The sequence below is a fragment of the Ochlerotatus camptorhynchus genome, unplaced genomic scaffold (genome assembly GCF_037179485.1).
Source record: "Ochlerotatus camptorhynchus isolate MF236.1 unplaced genomic scaffold, CSIRO-AGI_Acam_v1.1 ptg000177l, whole genome shotgun sequence".
NCBI classification, from domain to species: Eukaryota; Metazoa; Arthropoda; class Insecta; order Diptera; family Culicidae; genus Ochlerotatus; species Ochlerotatus camptorhynchus.
The window spans coordinates 664,046-679,228 of NW_027040667.1; the positions used below are offsets into that span (position 1 = coordinate 664,046).

The 15,183-nt window shown below is 37.4% G+C and overlaps 2 protein-coding genes across 2 annotated transcripts in view; one reads left to right on the forward strand and one right to left on the reverse strand.

Moving 5' to 3' along the window:
* Positions 1-15,183, forward strand: part of LOC135701835 (zinc finger SWIM domain-containing protein 7-like) — a 96,600-nt gene that overhangs the window by 30,888 nt on the left and 50,529 nt on the right. The window lies entirely within an intron of this gene.
* The window catches only part of LOC135701830 (3'-5' ssDNA/RNA exonuclease TatD), a 48,712-nt gene that overhangs the window by 1,515 nt on the left and 32,014 nt on the right, over positions 1-15,183 (reverse strand). Inside the window, exons 2-3 of the mRNA XM_065222770.1 lie at positions 8,123-8,471; positions 24-135 (exon numbers count right to left, since the gene is read on the reverse strand). Of these exons, the coding sequence (XP_065078842.1) occupies positions 24-135; positions 8,123-8,471 (461 nt within the window). The remainder of the gene's footprint in view (positions 1-23; positions 136-8,122; positions 8,472-15,183) is intronic.

The following is a 15,183-nucleotide window of genomic DNA, read 5'->3' on the forward strand; positions in this document are numbered from 1 at the left end:
CCTATGCGAAAGGCGGAGCGTACCTTGCAAAGATAACCTGTTAGTGATATGTAGTAATCCCGTTGGAGATATTTCAACGCTTCTTCAGTTGTTCCCATGAAGCCTCTGATGATGATCTGCGGTGTAGGCTGGAATCTGAAAATGAAAGTAATTTTAATTTTAATTACATCAGTTGCTTGAACAAGGTTAAGTTTGTTAAAGTCCTTTCTTCTTACTAGACAGCCTCAAGTAAAATGGTAAAGCTAGTATGATATGATTTTTAACCCTCTCCTTCCCATGGTAGCATTATTATTTAGCTTTATTTAGGAGGCTTTCAGCCTTAGGCTGGTTCGCCTCCAACTCCCATGGTAGCACAGGTGATCCAAAACTTTTCGGTCCGTCTCATGTTTGTCAATCTACCATTAACATATCAAGGAAACGATTTTCTCGACTTGAAAAACAATAAAAATAATTTGTAGGAAAAAGAAAATTTGCTCTAAAAATTCATGTTTTACGAAAAGCATTGTAATGTTATTGAATTTTTCTTGGGTTGTGACAGATTCAGATTCAGCAGCTCAAAATAAAAAAAATATATCAATGCCAACATTTCAAAGGGGCGTAATTGCATTGGTAAACAATGGCTTTAGCCGTCGATTTCTCGCGAATAAAAGCTCACGAATGAAAAATAATAACACCAGCAGGTAGAGGAATGTCTCCTCTACCAGCTAGCATTGCTATTTTGCATAGGTAATATTTCATTCACGAGAAATTGACGGCTAAAGTCATTGTTTACAAAAGCAATTACGCCCCTTTGAAATGTTGGCACTGATATGTTATTTTGCCTAACATTGCATATAGGGGAAATGTAGGTTATGTCGGCCTATATGTCCCTAATTTGGGCCTATACATAAATTCAGCAATCGACTAAATTTTCAATAGCGACCAAAAATATCCATTAGTACCGTCATAATGACGCGTTCATCTAGATAAAATTGATAAATTGCAGACTTTTAGCGATGGGCCCAATCTTAGGTCCCTAGACCAACATTAGAGCCTTTTCCCCTATACTGATTAGTATAAGATTTCGAGGTTAAAAGTTGCACATTCCATCACTTCTCACAATCGAAAAGACCCTATCAGCTTTTGTAAATAAAACTTTCACGTGAATCTAAGCTTGCCTAAGCAAACCATGAAACCACCGGATAGAAGAAATTCTCCCTTCGTGTCTCATATCCTCAGAAACAAAATGAAAAAAACAATTCTGAGGCCTATTTCTTCCAGGTTTTGAAACATGGATATTTCGCTTTTGCCGTTGCCCAGTTGGAAGGAAACTACTAGTGGAGATGTCGGTGGAAATAAAGCTGACGGTTAGATTCAGCTTCGCACATACCAGTGGGAAACCATCTATGGAAGAAATTTCGATGTTGACGCGGATCCCACCCAGACGATCGCTACATATCGCATAGCGGATGTTCATCATCAAGTTTAAATCAGAGAACTCGAAGCTTCATTGTTTGCTACACAACCGTGAGCAATTAATTTTCCAATAAGCCTATAGGAAGTCTGTCGAGGTACGCATGTCGCCTGCTGGGAACACCGTTCAATACGGGAGAGTGTACGACCTCCCACCAGAAGTCCTGGGTAGCGATCTAGCATTGGTGCTATGGAAATACGGTGATGTGAATCGTGTAGTTCGGGAGAAATTTCCTGCTGCCTTGGGCCTCGATATGCTTACAGGTGTGCGGGGGGGTCTATATATGGATGTAAAGAATGAGATTCCCAACTCGCTGCATTTCTTCAATCGAAAGGGGACCATATCATAAAGGTAATAATAAATATAACTATAAAAGAGAGCTTAACGACGTGTTCGGGGTATTATCCAAGCAATTTGTGGGATAGTTTACCCATCCGGGATACAGTTCGTTTATGGTATTTGTTTATTAGGGAACTCTAAGACCAGAAGGTCCCGAAGAAACGTGCTCAACTTTTTGGCTCAGCTCTGGTACTATCTTCGGTCCCAAGCTAATCGATGCACCCCTCGCAACATAGGAAAATCCACGAATCCCTCATTTTATCTGTCAAACTTTCATAGCGAATCAAAACAAACATTTTGTAGTAGTAGAATTTTGACTAGAATGGGGTACGTTAATCGATTTTCTCGGGAGCAATAGACTAGTCAAGTAGTGATCCAATTTAAAATAGTTAGTTTCGTATTAATTGTTGGTACAACCATAGAGGTAACTCTAAGACCAGAAGGTCCCGAAGGAACGAGCTCAACTCTTTGGCTCAGCTTTGGTACTATCTTCGGTCCCAAGCTAATCGATTCACCCCTCGAAACATAGGAAAATCTACTAACCCCTCATTTTATTTGTCAAACTTTCATAGCGAATCAAAACAAACATAGCGTAGTACTGGAATTTATACTAGAATGGGGTACCTTAGTCGGTTTGCTTGGGACCAATAGGCTCGTCAAGTAGTGAGCCAATTTAAAATCGTTAGTTTCGTATTGATTGTTGGTACAACGGTGTTCTTTGTACATCTGTCGAAGGTCTTAAATGCAATTGCAAAAGTTATATGACACCTTGCCGGGGGCTTGGTATCTTTACATTTGAAAGATGCACACTAGTGATGCCAGTTGTGATGTAGCGGACCAAAAGTTTGTTGGAATTTAACTACTAGCCAAAATTAAATAATTGTTTTTCTAAATAAGTATGCAATGCGAGGGGTGCGACACATCTAAATCTCGATTTTAAATGGTCGAAAAATCTCACACTAGCGCATCATTTTAGAAAAATCTTTTTTCATCTCTTGCATCTAAACCCATCTACTCGCAGCGCCCTCAACTTTTTTGCAGGAAATCTTCAAAATCATAATACATCGTGTTTCTATCTATTAAGCGCGAGTGCATCTCACAACAGCAAAGCAGAAAATTTCCTGCATCGTAGATAGAGTCGCCCCCCTCGGTGCAATGGCTGCAAAATTTTGTATTTGGTTCAAAACTTTTGGAATGCGACATCACACAGGTAGGTACTACCTTTGAATTTTGCTTGATCCAGTGGCGATTTTCTTTGCTTTAGATCAAGACGATGAAGTTTTGAAGAAGGCAACGATATTAACTATCTGCACGCTGGAGCAACATATAGCCATGATAGAGAGATAGAACATCATTTTATTTTCATAAAAACAGAACCATCAACAGATCATCAGGAAAGCCCTTCACTGATAAATTCAACTAATCCCATTTTGCTTGAAATTTAATCAATTTGACATTAAACTCAGTTTAATCGTGCTATTAACCAATTCAATCTTAAGCAAACATTTGGCAGATTTTCCAAACAGGAACGATATTAAAAGTAAATCCAAGTTGAAGCTTGCCGCTATTACACTCAAAAAATTTATCACATATCTAATGGATGAAATCCATGTGAATTTCACATAGCTTTTCTGTGATCACATAGCAGCAAATCCCACCACAAAATCACATGAATATTATGAGGTCGGTGAAATTCATATGAAAAATCACATACAATTAATGTGATTGCATTAATGTTATGTGTAATTCAGATGAATTCCATTAATTTTGATTATGGATGAAAATCATGTGCGTTTCCAATGGAAGCTACATGAAAACTTTTTTCGGTGTAATGTATTCGGCGTAAAACGTACTAACATGATTTGATGCAAAAGCGCACTTTTATGACCGATACCGCACTTCCAGCACTTCTTTGTTCATTTTGGAGCGAAATACGCAATATTAAAACTATACAGATATTCATACAGATTTTTCGAAGATACGCAATATTAAATACGCATTTAAATATTAAAACTATACAGATATTGATACAGATTTTTCGAAGAAGAAATACAGATGAAAAGATTTTTATAAGCAAAAATACAGATTTGCTTTTGGCAACCCTGGCGCAAGGCACGATGTAAAAGAAAGTAGTCGATCGGCGGATTATTGGCAAAAGGTGGCTAATAACCCGCATAAACGCGAACCATAAATTGACCTTACCTAAAATGGTTAAAAATTGTTTATAATCCCTGCTAAACTTTAACTGAAATGGTTATGGAACTTTACATGAACGTTTGTGTGATAAAGTTTTAACCTTATGTATTATGGTTTTTTGGAAGCGGACCTTACAAATAATGGGTTGTTAAGAACCATTACCATTCCAAAATTCTTGTTTTCTCCATACATTTTCGGAAAGAGAACTATATTAGAAAGTTTTTACTTATGGTTTGAGAACATTAATGGTTATGGTTATGGTAGTCAGTAAGGTCCATTAATGGTTTTGTATTATCGCTCAACTTTACGTGCAATATATCGTGAATTGGTAATCAGTAATTTACAGGCAACCAATTCGCGATATATTCCACATAAAGTTGATCGATGTTATAAAACCATTCGTGGACCTTACTGACTACCATTACCATTACCATTAAAGTTCTCAAACCATAAGTTAAAAGGTTCTAATATAGTTCTCTTTCCGAAAATGTATGAAGAAAACAAGAATTTGGAACGGTAATGGTTCTTAACAACCCATTATTTGTAAGGTCCAGTTCCAAAAAACCATAATACATAAGGTTGAAACTTTATCATTAAACGTTCATGTAAAGTTCCATAACCATTTCAGTTAAAGTTTAGCAGGGATTATAAACAATTTTTAACCATTTTAGGTAAGGTCAATTTATGGTTCGCGTTTATGCGGGAACTGATTCGAGTTTGAAACAGCCACGACAAGATTGTTCACTGTAATGGTGGAATCAGAATACGAAGACTCGGAAGATTTTAGAGCGATGATCAACTGAACATCCCGAATTTCAGAGGTTTCTCTAACAACGAGGAATATGTTTTCCCAGGATTCGTCTAATGCCTTGTTCAGACTGGAGCGTTATAACAACAATCAATTCGAAACTAACGATTTTAAATTGGCTCACTACTTGACTGCCTATTGGTCCCAAGCAAATCGATTGACGTACCCCATTCTAGTCAAATTTCCAGTACTACACTATGTTTGTTTTGATTCGCTATGAAAATTTGACAGATAAAATGAGGGGCTCGTAGATTTTCTTATGTTTCGAGGGGTGAATCGATTAGCTTGGGACCGAAGATAGTACCAAGCTGGGCCAAAAAGTTGAGCTCATTTCGTCGGAACCTTCTAGTCTTAGAGTTACCTCTATGGTTATAACATGTTATAACGGTTGTCAAATAATTGCAACACAGAAACCACCATCAAGATAGTGCTATAACGTGTTATAACCATAGAGTTAACTCTAAGACTAGAAGGTCCCGAAATAACGTGCTCAACTTTTTGGCTCAGCTCTGGTACTCTCTTCGGTCCCAAGCTAATCGATTCACCCCTCGAAACATAGGAAAATCCACTAACCCTTCATTTTTTCTGTCAAACTTACATAGCGAATCAAAACAAACATTGTGTAGTAGTAGAATTTCGACTAGAATGGGGTACGTTAATTGTTTGCTTGGGACCAATAGGCTAGTCAAGTAGTGAGCCAATTTAAAATCGTTAGTAATTGTTGTTATAACTCTGTAGTCTGAACGTACTATAATCAGCATCATAATAATATACCATCGCGCTATTGTCAAACTCTTTGATGGTAAAATCAACTCCTTACTTTTTACCAATCTCGATCATTATCAACAGGTAAATATTCATTTTATTCAATTAGTATATTATACTGTCATTACTGTTCATACTATCATTGCAACCAACTCATTTAGGCACATTCAATTGACTTGCATTGGGTTATTATTTTGCATACAATGATATGGGAAAAGGGGGGACTCACAATTCAGCATGGAAAGTGTTTGGGTGCCGTTCTAGGGGTTGTTTGGGGCATGTGGTTCATTTTAGACATTATAGTTTGACGTGCTTACCATGATCAACTTACGTTCTGGAATGTGGCCTTGAGACTTGAGATTTGGTCCTCATAACCCCCTTCTGTCTCGTAAAATTTAAATCAAAAATCAAATCAAAATTTTGTTGTTGATGTACAGCAAAAAGCAATTTTTTTCCGTAATGTCTGCAATGTATATATCATTTTCTTGCAGCATATTTACAGTAAAAGCATTAAAGCAAGTCCTGAAATAGAACTATTATCGATATTCGGGCCTGGATATTGGATCCTTCCCATCGGTCGGTAAAGGCACAGCTATAAAGCCCCGGTACGTTCTATGAATATTGCATTTGCCTTATAATACTAATGCAAAAATGATACAGGCTTAAAAAGCTCTCAATTCACAATTATGGAAGTGCTGAAAGAACACTAAGTTGAGAGCTGGTGCAAAGTCCCAACGGGGACTACCAACCAATTATGGATTTATATATTGTGTGGCAAACACAACGATAGTATGATAGGGTTACGGTATGTAATGTGGGTCTAGTCCTTTCATTCGGCCTATCACGCAAATAAATAATTAATTAAGGAATATTACACAAAAAATAAGGAAAATATTGATCACTGATGGTTGATAAATGTGTACCACACACAAATCAATTTATATCACAACATTTCAATACATTTTCAGCTCTCGTAAGTAATAAAACTGGTTGAGAATATCACAATGTTCGGAGTTTTTAGCCGCCATGACTTATAAGGTTAAGATGGGAAGGTTGACTGACGATCATCAAATGGCCTGATTATGGCATTTATTGATTGGAATTACCTGATAATACACACTAGACGTAAAACTTACAGTTGCTGTTTGAATATTTTATGTTTATTTTAATTGTTTAACAACGTTTTCACAAGTAAAACATGGACCCAACTTTAGGGACACATTTCTTTTCTATGTTCCTAACTATGGCCCATGAAATTCATTTGACAGCATATAGCAATAAGAGTAACGTCAACAATGTTGTTTTGCATTTGGATGATAAGGAACGAACAGGAAGGGAGATTTTTTCTGCCAAACCTGTATAATGAACATCACAATGTTCTGATTTAGATATTCTGCGGTCAAAAGACGATAAGCGAAATTTTTAATTTTTAATTTTTAAATTGAGTGATTTAATGTAGTTTTCGTAAAATTTTCTCTAAGAAATGTTTTGAGGAATGAAGAGCATTAAGTTAACAGTGATAGTGATAAAAAAAAATACATCAGAAAACGTTACCAAGAGCGTTTTTTTGAGGATCAAACAAGATAGGACGAAGTTGCATCCATAAATAGACCCAATTTGGGGACAATAGACCCATATTACATACATTTCCCTCGTGAGTTATTGTCTTAAAAAAAGTAAGTTTTTCAACTTTTCGTGGTTTCTGATAGCAAACGACATGATAAGCATATCTAAGCATACCATTTAGCAGTAGAATATCGTTTGCAGGTAAATTCATTGATGAGTTATGATTAAAAACGTAATCGATGGCTGCATATTAGACCGAGGTTAGGGACGTATACCCTACATCCCGAAAGATTTTCTAGACTGAACCGGAAATCAAAGATTCCTAATCCTATTTTACAAAACAGTTCACAATAAAAACATTGATAGTATACGAGCAAAATTAAAAATATTGTCCCTGGAACGTCAAAAATTCGGTCCCTAAAAGTTTTCAATTTCAAAACACCATCCCTAATCTTTTAACTGGATGATTAGAAAATGTAAGAAGTACCTAAAAGAAAGCCGAGCGTTATCGTTTTGATAGGCCGGTGGTATATATTCTACCTACAAATAATTAATGAGTCACAAAACAAACCAACCGATCATTACTCAGCGATAACGCTGAGCCGATTTCCTAATAAGAGTATACACTAGGGTGTGTCAACTTTACAATCCACTGCTCTACCGATTTGTATTGAGGTCCCCAAAAACTGTTCGAAATTTGACAAAAGTCGAATCGATTTGCGGTCTTCAACAAAGTTGGTCTGCGTAGTTTCCTCAATCTAAGTTTTAAGTATTTTGTGAATTCTCGACAAGCAAATTCATATTTTCTAACGATTTCCCATGCTAACTTTAAAATGGACCCACAAATCGAAATCGCAACAAAATTCGATTAAATTTGGCACAGTTAAAATACGAATCCAAAAATCAGTGGGGAACAGGTGGTTGTAATCTGCCATATTACCTTGACCCACCATTCTATACGCATTCATAATCTACTGATACGTGCATCTACTCACTTCGAGAGTATTTCCAACACATCCTCCTGGGCAGATCGTTCGTGTATCAGTATGGGTTTCTGCAAGCTGCAGGCCAACTTCAGTTGTCGCTCGAAGATTTCCTTCTGGGTGCACGGTTCGCTGAAGTCCCGCTGGTAGTCGAGCCCGCACGGTCCAATTGCAACGCACTCCGGTGCACCGGCAATTACCTCAAAGTCGTGCCACGTGCTCGGTTCTTCGATGATTGATTTCGAATCATGTGGATGGATTCCCGCCGTCGAGTAAATGATGCCTGGGTAGATACGCGTCAGACGAAGGGCCTCCTTGCTCGATTTGACCGACGTACCTGGTACCATGATCTTTTGGACGCCTGCAATTGAGATGGAAAGGGAATATATGTTGCGATGCTATTACACTTGACATTGATTTTTTTTTATTTATAGCTAAAACCGTCGAACAAGAAGTGAAATTTTGAAGGAGTAGATATAAGTGCTACGTAGCATAGCAGCTGCGTGTTGATAACATAATTTGCGTCTGCATGAATGTTAAAATTAAACTTGATTAATTGCGTGCGACGCGTAACCCGCTTAACCATGCTGTTCAAGTAGTAGCACATGTTTCGTGCCGAGAAAATCTGATACATTATGTGTAACAGTCGATGTTCGTTTGTTTAGCTTTACAATGTAAATATGTTTTCTTATTACCTCGCCAAAATAGATATCGAAATCATAATTCGCATTTTCGTTTATTTGATTCTAGCTCCTTCCATTCGACAGTAAAAGTAGTCTAGACGGGGAAAACTGTTCAAATGCACTCCTCACTTGCACACCGCACATAGGAGCCTGAAATACGAATAATGTGTCTATTTTTTGCCATTAGTCATGGAATAAGGCAAACGAACAAAAAATCGAAACAGCACTGCTGCAAAAATCAATGCCCTCGGTTTGTTGCCTTTTTTCCACTGTTTGCCATTGCATTAGTGTACAACGTGCAATATAAGGCATAATATGCAAATCGTAACGTGCATTAGAATTAATATAGGTAGGTACGGAAACAGACGAGAAGATTTGCATGTTTGCCGGAATTGTTTTTTCGATGTTAGATTTGATCCAACCTTTTCCACTTCATTAATTCTGCCGGAAGTTTGAATACCATTGCAACAAACGGCTGGCGTGAATTGAGGTTTGTTGCATCGCCGAGAACCACCTGTTCTTGTTCGTGCAAATTTCGACCACCAAAATTTACACCTTTTATTTGTTTTTGTAGGTACGTAGGGGAAATGGATGTAATGTCGGCCTATGGATCGTAGATTGGACCCATCGCTAAAAATCTGCTATTTATCAATTTTATCTAGATGAACATTGGTACGGTACTAATAGATATTTTTGGTAGCTATTGAAAATTTAGTCCCTTTAGTGCTGAATTTATGTGTGGGCCCAAATTAGGAGCATTTAGGCCGCCATTACATCCATTTCCCCTATATGTTACATGGCATATAGCGACACACTGAAACACCCTTCAACCACCATTAAAACCAATTTTTCGATTTTTTCTGGCAGCACTGCCTTTGTTTTTGTTGATTTTTTTTCTCAAGAAGACATCTACCTCCAGGATTCCACGAGGATTCCACAGAAAACTGATCGGGACATGGAAGTAACACTCACTCCCGCAATTGGGACATTAAAAAACAGACAATTTAGCCTCTAGAACAAGCTAGAATATCTGCAACTGTGTATGAATGAAGGAGCGGATAATAATTATCACGTCAAATATTGACTGATATCTGAAGAGAGATATTTCTATCTAAATAATAATAATTTGAGCCAAGATCTCAAGCATGAGAATTTGACGGCTGAAGGAGTACTTTTTGAGATCGGAGTCGGACATATACAGCACACTCTTTTAGATAGGTGATGCGCATGACGATCAGGCATGAGAATTTGAGTTCTTGTAATGTAAGTCGTTTACGCTGACGTGTGCTTTTTACTGGAATTCCATGCTTACACTGTACATTATTAAATTGTTTTTTTTTTAATTATTATCATTATAGTCACTTTAACACTCTTGGGTCATTCGTGACTTGTCCGGGGGTGAGATTTGAACTCGTGACTTTGGCGTGAGAGATATGGATGTAAACCACTACGCTGGGGTCGCCCCCTATTGAATTGGTAAATTTTTAGCAAAGGGCCTCCCTTAGCTCAGTCGGTAAAGGCGCAGCTACAAAGCAAGACCATGCTGGAGGTGGCTGGGTTCGATTCCCGGTCCGGTCTAGGAATTTTTCGCGTTGGAAAATTTCTCGACTTCCCTGGGCATAGAAGTATGATTGGACTTGACACACAATTATACCAATGCAAAAATGGTACAGGCATCGAAAGCTCTCAATTAATAACTGTGGAAGTGCATCTAGAACACTAAGATGAGAGCACGCAATAAGCTAATATGCGATATGCAATAAGCTTGAAATGCGAAGAAGAAGAAGAAGAAAAAAATAGATTCTGTTCGTAAACAAATGTGGTTGCCAGTAATCATCGATTTTCGCTCAACGTTTTGACAGCTAGGTCGACATTCAGGCTCTGAACCATTTGGTGGATTATTTTAACTTTTGGTTAAAATTTGACAGATGGAAAGTTATCGATTAACCCTGCTATCCGAGCATGGTTATTTCTGACAGACAAGAAGTTAAATTTTGACAACCGTGGCTCGAAAACCGGTCGAGCGACAGCACAGGGATTTTCGAACATAGAAAATAACTTTCGAAATGTCACTTTTAACCACGAGTTAAATTTAACTCGGCAAATGGTTCACAGCCTCAGAAACACGCATAAACACTTTCCGACACCCAAAAACACACAAGAAACACAATCAACACAGGCACAAGGTAGCAGAGTAACTTACCCCCTGATTCTAGCACTTCCATAAATATTTGAACTCTGGAATTATCATGTTCTTTACTATCCTATGTAAATTTTATGATTCTAGTTGTTTCAGGTATTATTTATTATTGAATTAGTGGAAATCGAATTTAGATATTAAAACAATGAAAATCTGAAAAAATTAGGATCCATTATGCAACCAAATCAAATCGACTTTTTCATATTCTTTGGCTCAAGCAATGGAAATATTTATCTTATTTGACAAAACCCAGGTTATGATGACGTTTGATTATTGAATACAATTTGAATGAAGAAAAGAGACCTACTGGTGCCCTAAGAGAAAAAATGAGAAAATAGGGGGCCTTTTTTGAACCAATTTTCTGTCAAACGGGAACGAGCGTCTGATTGTTCGGGTGAACCAGAGTCGATGTTATAATAAGAGTCCCGCCAAGAGAAAATGTTGCGAACAAGCACCACTGTTTGTGATTTATTTTTCGTCAGAGTAAACGGCAACCAGATTTTTTGCGTTAGCATCGGATGACTTTCATTCAGGAGTGAAAAATTTCATGTCGATAACGGAGCTTCTGGGAGAGAATCACAATTATAGAACCTGTGCTTGGTATAACTTATAAATATCACAATGTACTAAATAAAGCGAAGAAATGTTTTTCATCTAAATTTACTAAACAGTGATTAATGCATTACTTGTAGTTGGCTGTGGGAACAATAATGTTTATTCACTTTGCTTGTTTGGTACCCCGTTTGGCAGTTCGATTGGTACTTCTGGCTTCACTTTTGACGGGACTCTTATTATAACATTGGCTCTGGGGTGAACGTATAGAAACCAGTGTTGGGAAAATATCAAAAAATCAAATCTGACCAACGCCCAAGATCACGCTTGATTTTCGTAGACAAAAATCAACAAGCAGCTCGGAATATCAAGCTAACAAAACTCATCAACTGCAAATCTCACCAAACTGTGGTGAGATTGAATTTAATGATTTTTGCTTTACATCCGAATGTAACCGAAACTTCTATAACGGCTTGCAGCAGTCCCTTCACGTCTGCCACCGGTGAAGATTAAAAAGAGATAGCAAACTATGCTTTCTCTTTCTAAGAAAACGATGTGCAATGGAATCATTTTTGTATCGAGTCAACTCTCAGCTTGATTTCTGCACGTTGTGAATAGTCTCGCTATAACAAAGGAGCTTGTAAAATCAATATCAAGTATAATATTTTGTTCCAATATCACGCGTAATATTGCGAGAGCATGAGAGCGGAAAAATATCAAATGATTTCTGATTTTTGCCAACACTGATAGAAACGCGAGAATTTTTACAACAGGGAATCTATTTTCTTGTATTTTGACAGTCGACTGCGTCGCCCATAATGAAATAGTTTTTGCACAGTCGTTTCCGCAAGAGAAGAAGAACACGTCACAGACAAAAAGAAGCCAGTTGTCTCCTCTTCCCAGGCTTGCTGAAACTTCTCAAACTCACTGGAGGTTTTAAAACACTCTTGTTCTGCGAGTATAGCCAGCCCTCACCTCAAGTCAAGAACAACATGTGAAAAAGGCATATAAGCTTTTTATAAACTAACCGTCCTATAGTTGAAGATGCTAATTTCAAATAACAGACTGTTGTGGTAATTTTTATACGATAGATGGAGTAGATGAAAGCATAGAGTTGATAGTTCCGTTAGAGTACGGCAGTGTGAAGATTGTATATAGATATTAGAATAGCGAACTAGGACAACTTTTAAGGAAGGTACAAATCGGTTTTTTCATCTCTCTTTACCAAACTCCCCCTTTGGAGAGGGATGTCTATAGTCTTTTCTCGCCACCCATATCACACCAACGTAAGCTATCAACATCACCGAGTAGGGCAAACTTCCCCCTTCCCGATGATGTTGTTTGTTTGCCTGGGTTACTCTAGGTTTGTTTACAAAAAGCTTGTATGCCCTTTTCACATGTGGCTCTTGAAGTGAGTGGTGACAGGAATATGACAGAAGTAAACAAAAACTCCTCGAGAGATAGGGGAGTGAACTTCAGCGACGTGAGGTGCGCTTTTCGAAACTCCAGATGACTTTTTTGTTCGACGCAAGAAGCTCAGAGTTCACCCAGAGTGAGAGAAAATTTTCATTACGTCGAAAGTATCAAAGGTAAACAAAATCGAGCTATCAGTGTGAATCGATGCTTCTGCTATTACACTATATACTGTCCGAATATAGGATCACACCCCATTTTAAATTTATTTACCAGTCAAAATGCTTTTTGACGTAATCACCTTTCGATCAAAATATTTTTCAATGTTACTTAAGTTACCCGGTTTCTATGGAGATGCCGTTTGTCTTAAGTAACAGAGCAGAAAAACCCGTGAAAAGTGTAAATTCGTCGTTTCGCTTTCTCAAAGTGAATAAATCGAACTGTTTGTTGCTGAGATGATTTGGATGGTCTTAAAATGATGAAATGTCAAGCTGTCAAATCAGCCTACTGATCATTCTTGCACAGACAAACAGACATAACACATTGAATATTTCTCACTGTAAAACATCGTCGCTAAAACATTACCGCCATCTATTGAGTACACTGTGGTGGGTAGTACGCTGAACAGATGGCGGTAGTGTGTAAACGTCAAACGCAAGGGAATTAACTATGCGCGCCACAGGTGGCGGTACTACCAACTACGATACTTTTGAATTGACCGTTAAATGCTTGTTCGATGAACAACTTGCGAGTGTTATGTCTGTTTGTCTGTGATTCTTGTATGAAATTGGTTCCAAACGTAAACAAACTATGTAGGTTTCTTATGGCTTGTTGACGTTTGGAACCAGTTATACGAGGTAGGCGAAGATTGTTCGTATTTGAATGCCACATCCCACCCCTGCATAAATCGGTATCAACATTTCACAAGGGCGAAACTAACAATGATGTCAAGCTGTGAAAACGCTGTCAAAGTTTTCGAAGCGAAAAAATTGATTTATTTTAAATCAGTAAGCAGTGCAGGTCTATTATTTGCACCGTTCAGCTTGAGTTTACCCTTGTTAATCAGTTCATAGAAGTTTAGATTTTTATTATGTGTTTTTAATATTAAAAATCCTCTAAATTAGATTTTGACCGTTAAATTCATCAATTTTGATTACGCCCTTTCGTTTTTGTACCTTTTGTTTGACAAACTGTAAATTTTTCAATTGCGCTCTTTTGCCTAAATTTTATATCTTGGATTTCTTTCGTTTTCTTTAATTTAATTAAATTCAAAAATTGAATGGTTGTGAAAACAAACAAAAAAGACATCACCACTCTGATGGAAGTTTTAATTTTATCTCCCAGCGGTAATGAACGCGCAAAAATCATAGAAACTGAACATGCTAGATCAAACGGAGGCCACTTGTGTACGGGTACTTTTCAGTAAGAAATTGCTTCTAAGTGGTGCCATACAAGGGATCAAGAAAATGATGCTGATTGCGTTGGTTTTATGTTTGTTTCATCCATGAGAAATCTGCTGGACCTATTGTACGTCGATAGCAGCGAATTGACCCAGCAGCTGGTTTTCCGTCTGCGACGATTGATGGACACGATTCATGATCTTTAATTTGGAACCGCGAAAACAACATAACCGAATCGGGTTCTAGGGTTTCCAATCTTAAGGTAATTTAAGTTGTGGGCAATCTTGTAATATTCATTTGAGAATAATGCATTTTAGCAACTACAACTAGAAATACGTAGGTGCAATACCCTGGGAGACCGTTGTAAACGCTATGGCTACGAGACTATGTTATACATAAAAAAATACTGCAATATTCGCATGAAAACCATAAAAAATACGGAAATCAAAAATTAGGCCCAAATTCAAACCTGGATGCAGTTTCGCCCTCGCTGAAGGGCGAAATTAACTTCACTATACTAAACTACAAAAGTTGGTTACGCCTTTTTGTAGATGTTAACTTAGAGTGACAAAACATGTTTTTTTTTTGTGAAATTTTATGAAATTGTTCATAGTATTGGATCACTTGCTGTCAATTTCTATAAAAAAAAAACTCACTGAAATGTCCAAATCCAAATCGAAACAAAAGCTACAGATGAGTCTCGCTGTATTGAAATACAGTATTTGCAGTAAAACTTTCAAATTCCGATTTTTCAATGAAACTTTTTTTAAACTCAGTTTGAAATATGTTTTTTGCTGTGCAGCTCATTTTTATTAATCGAGCTTG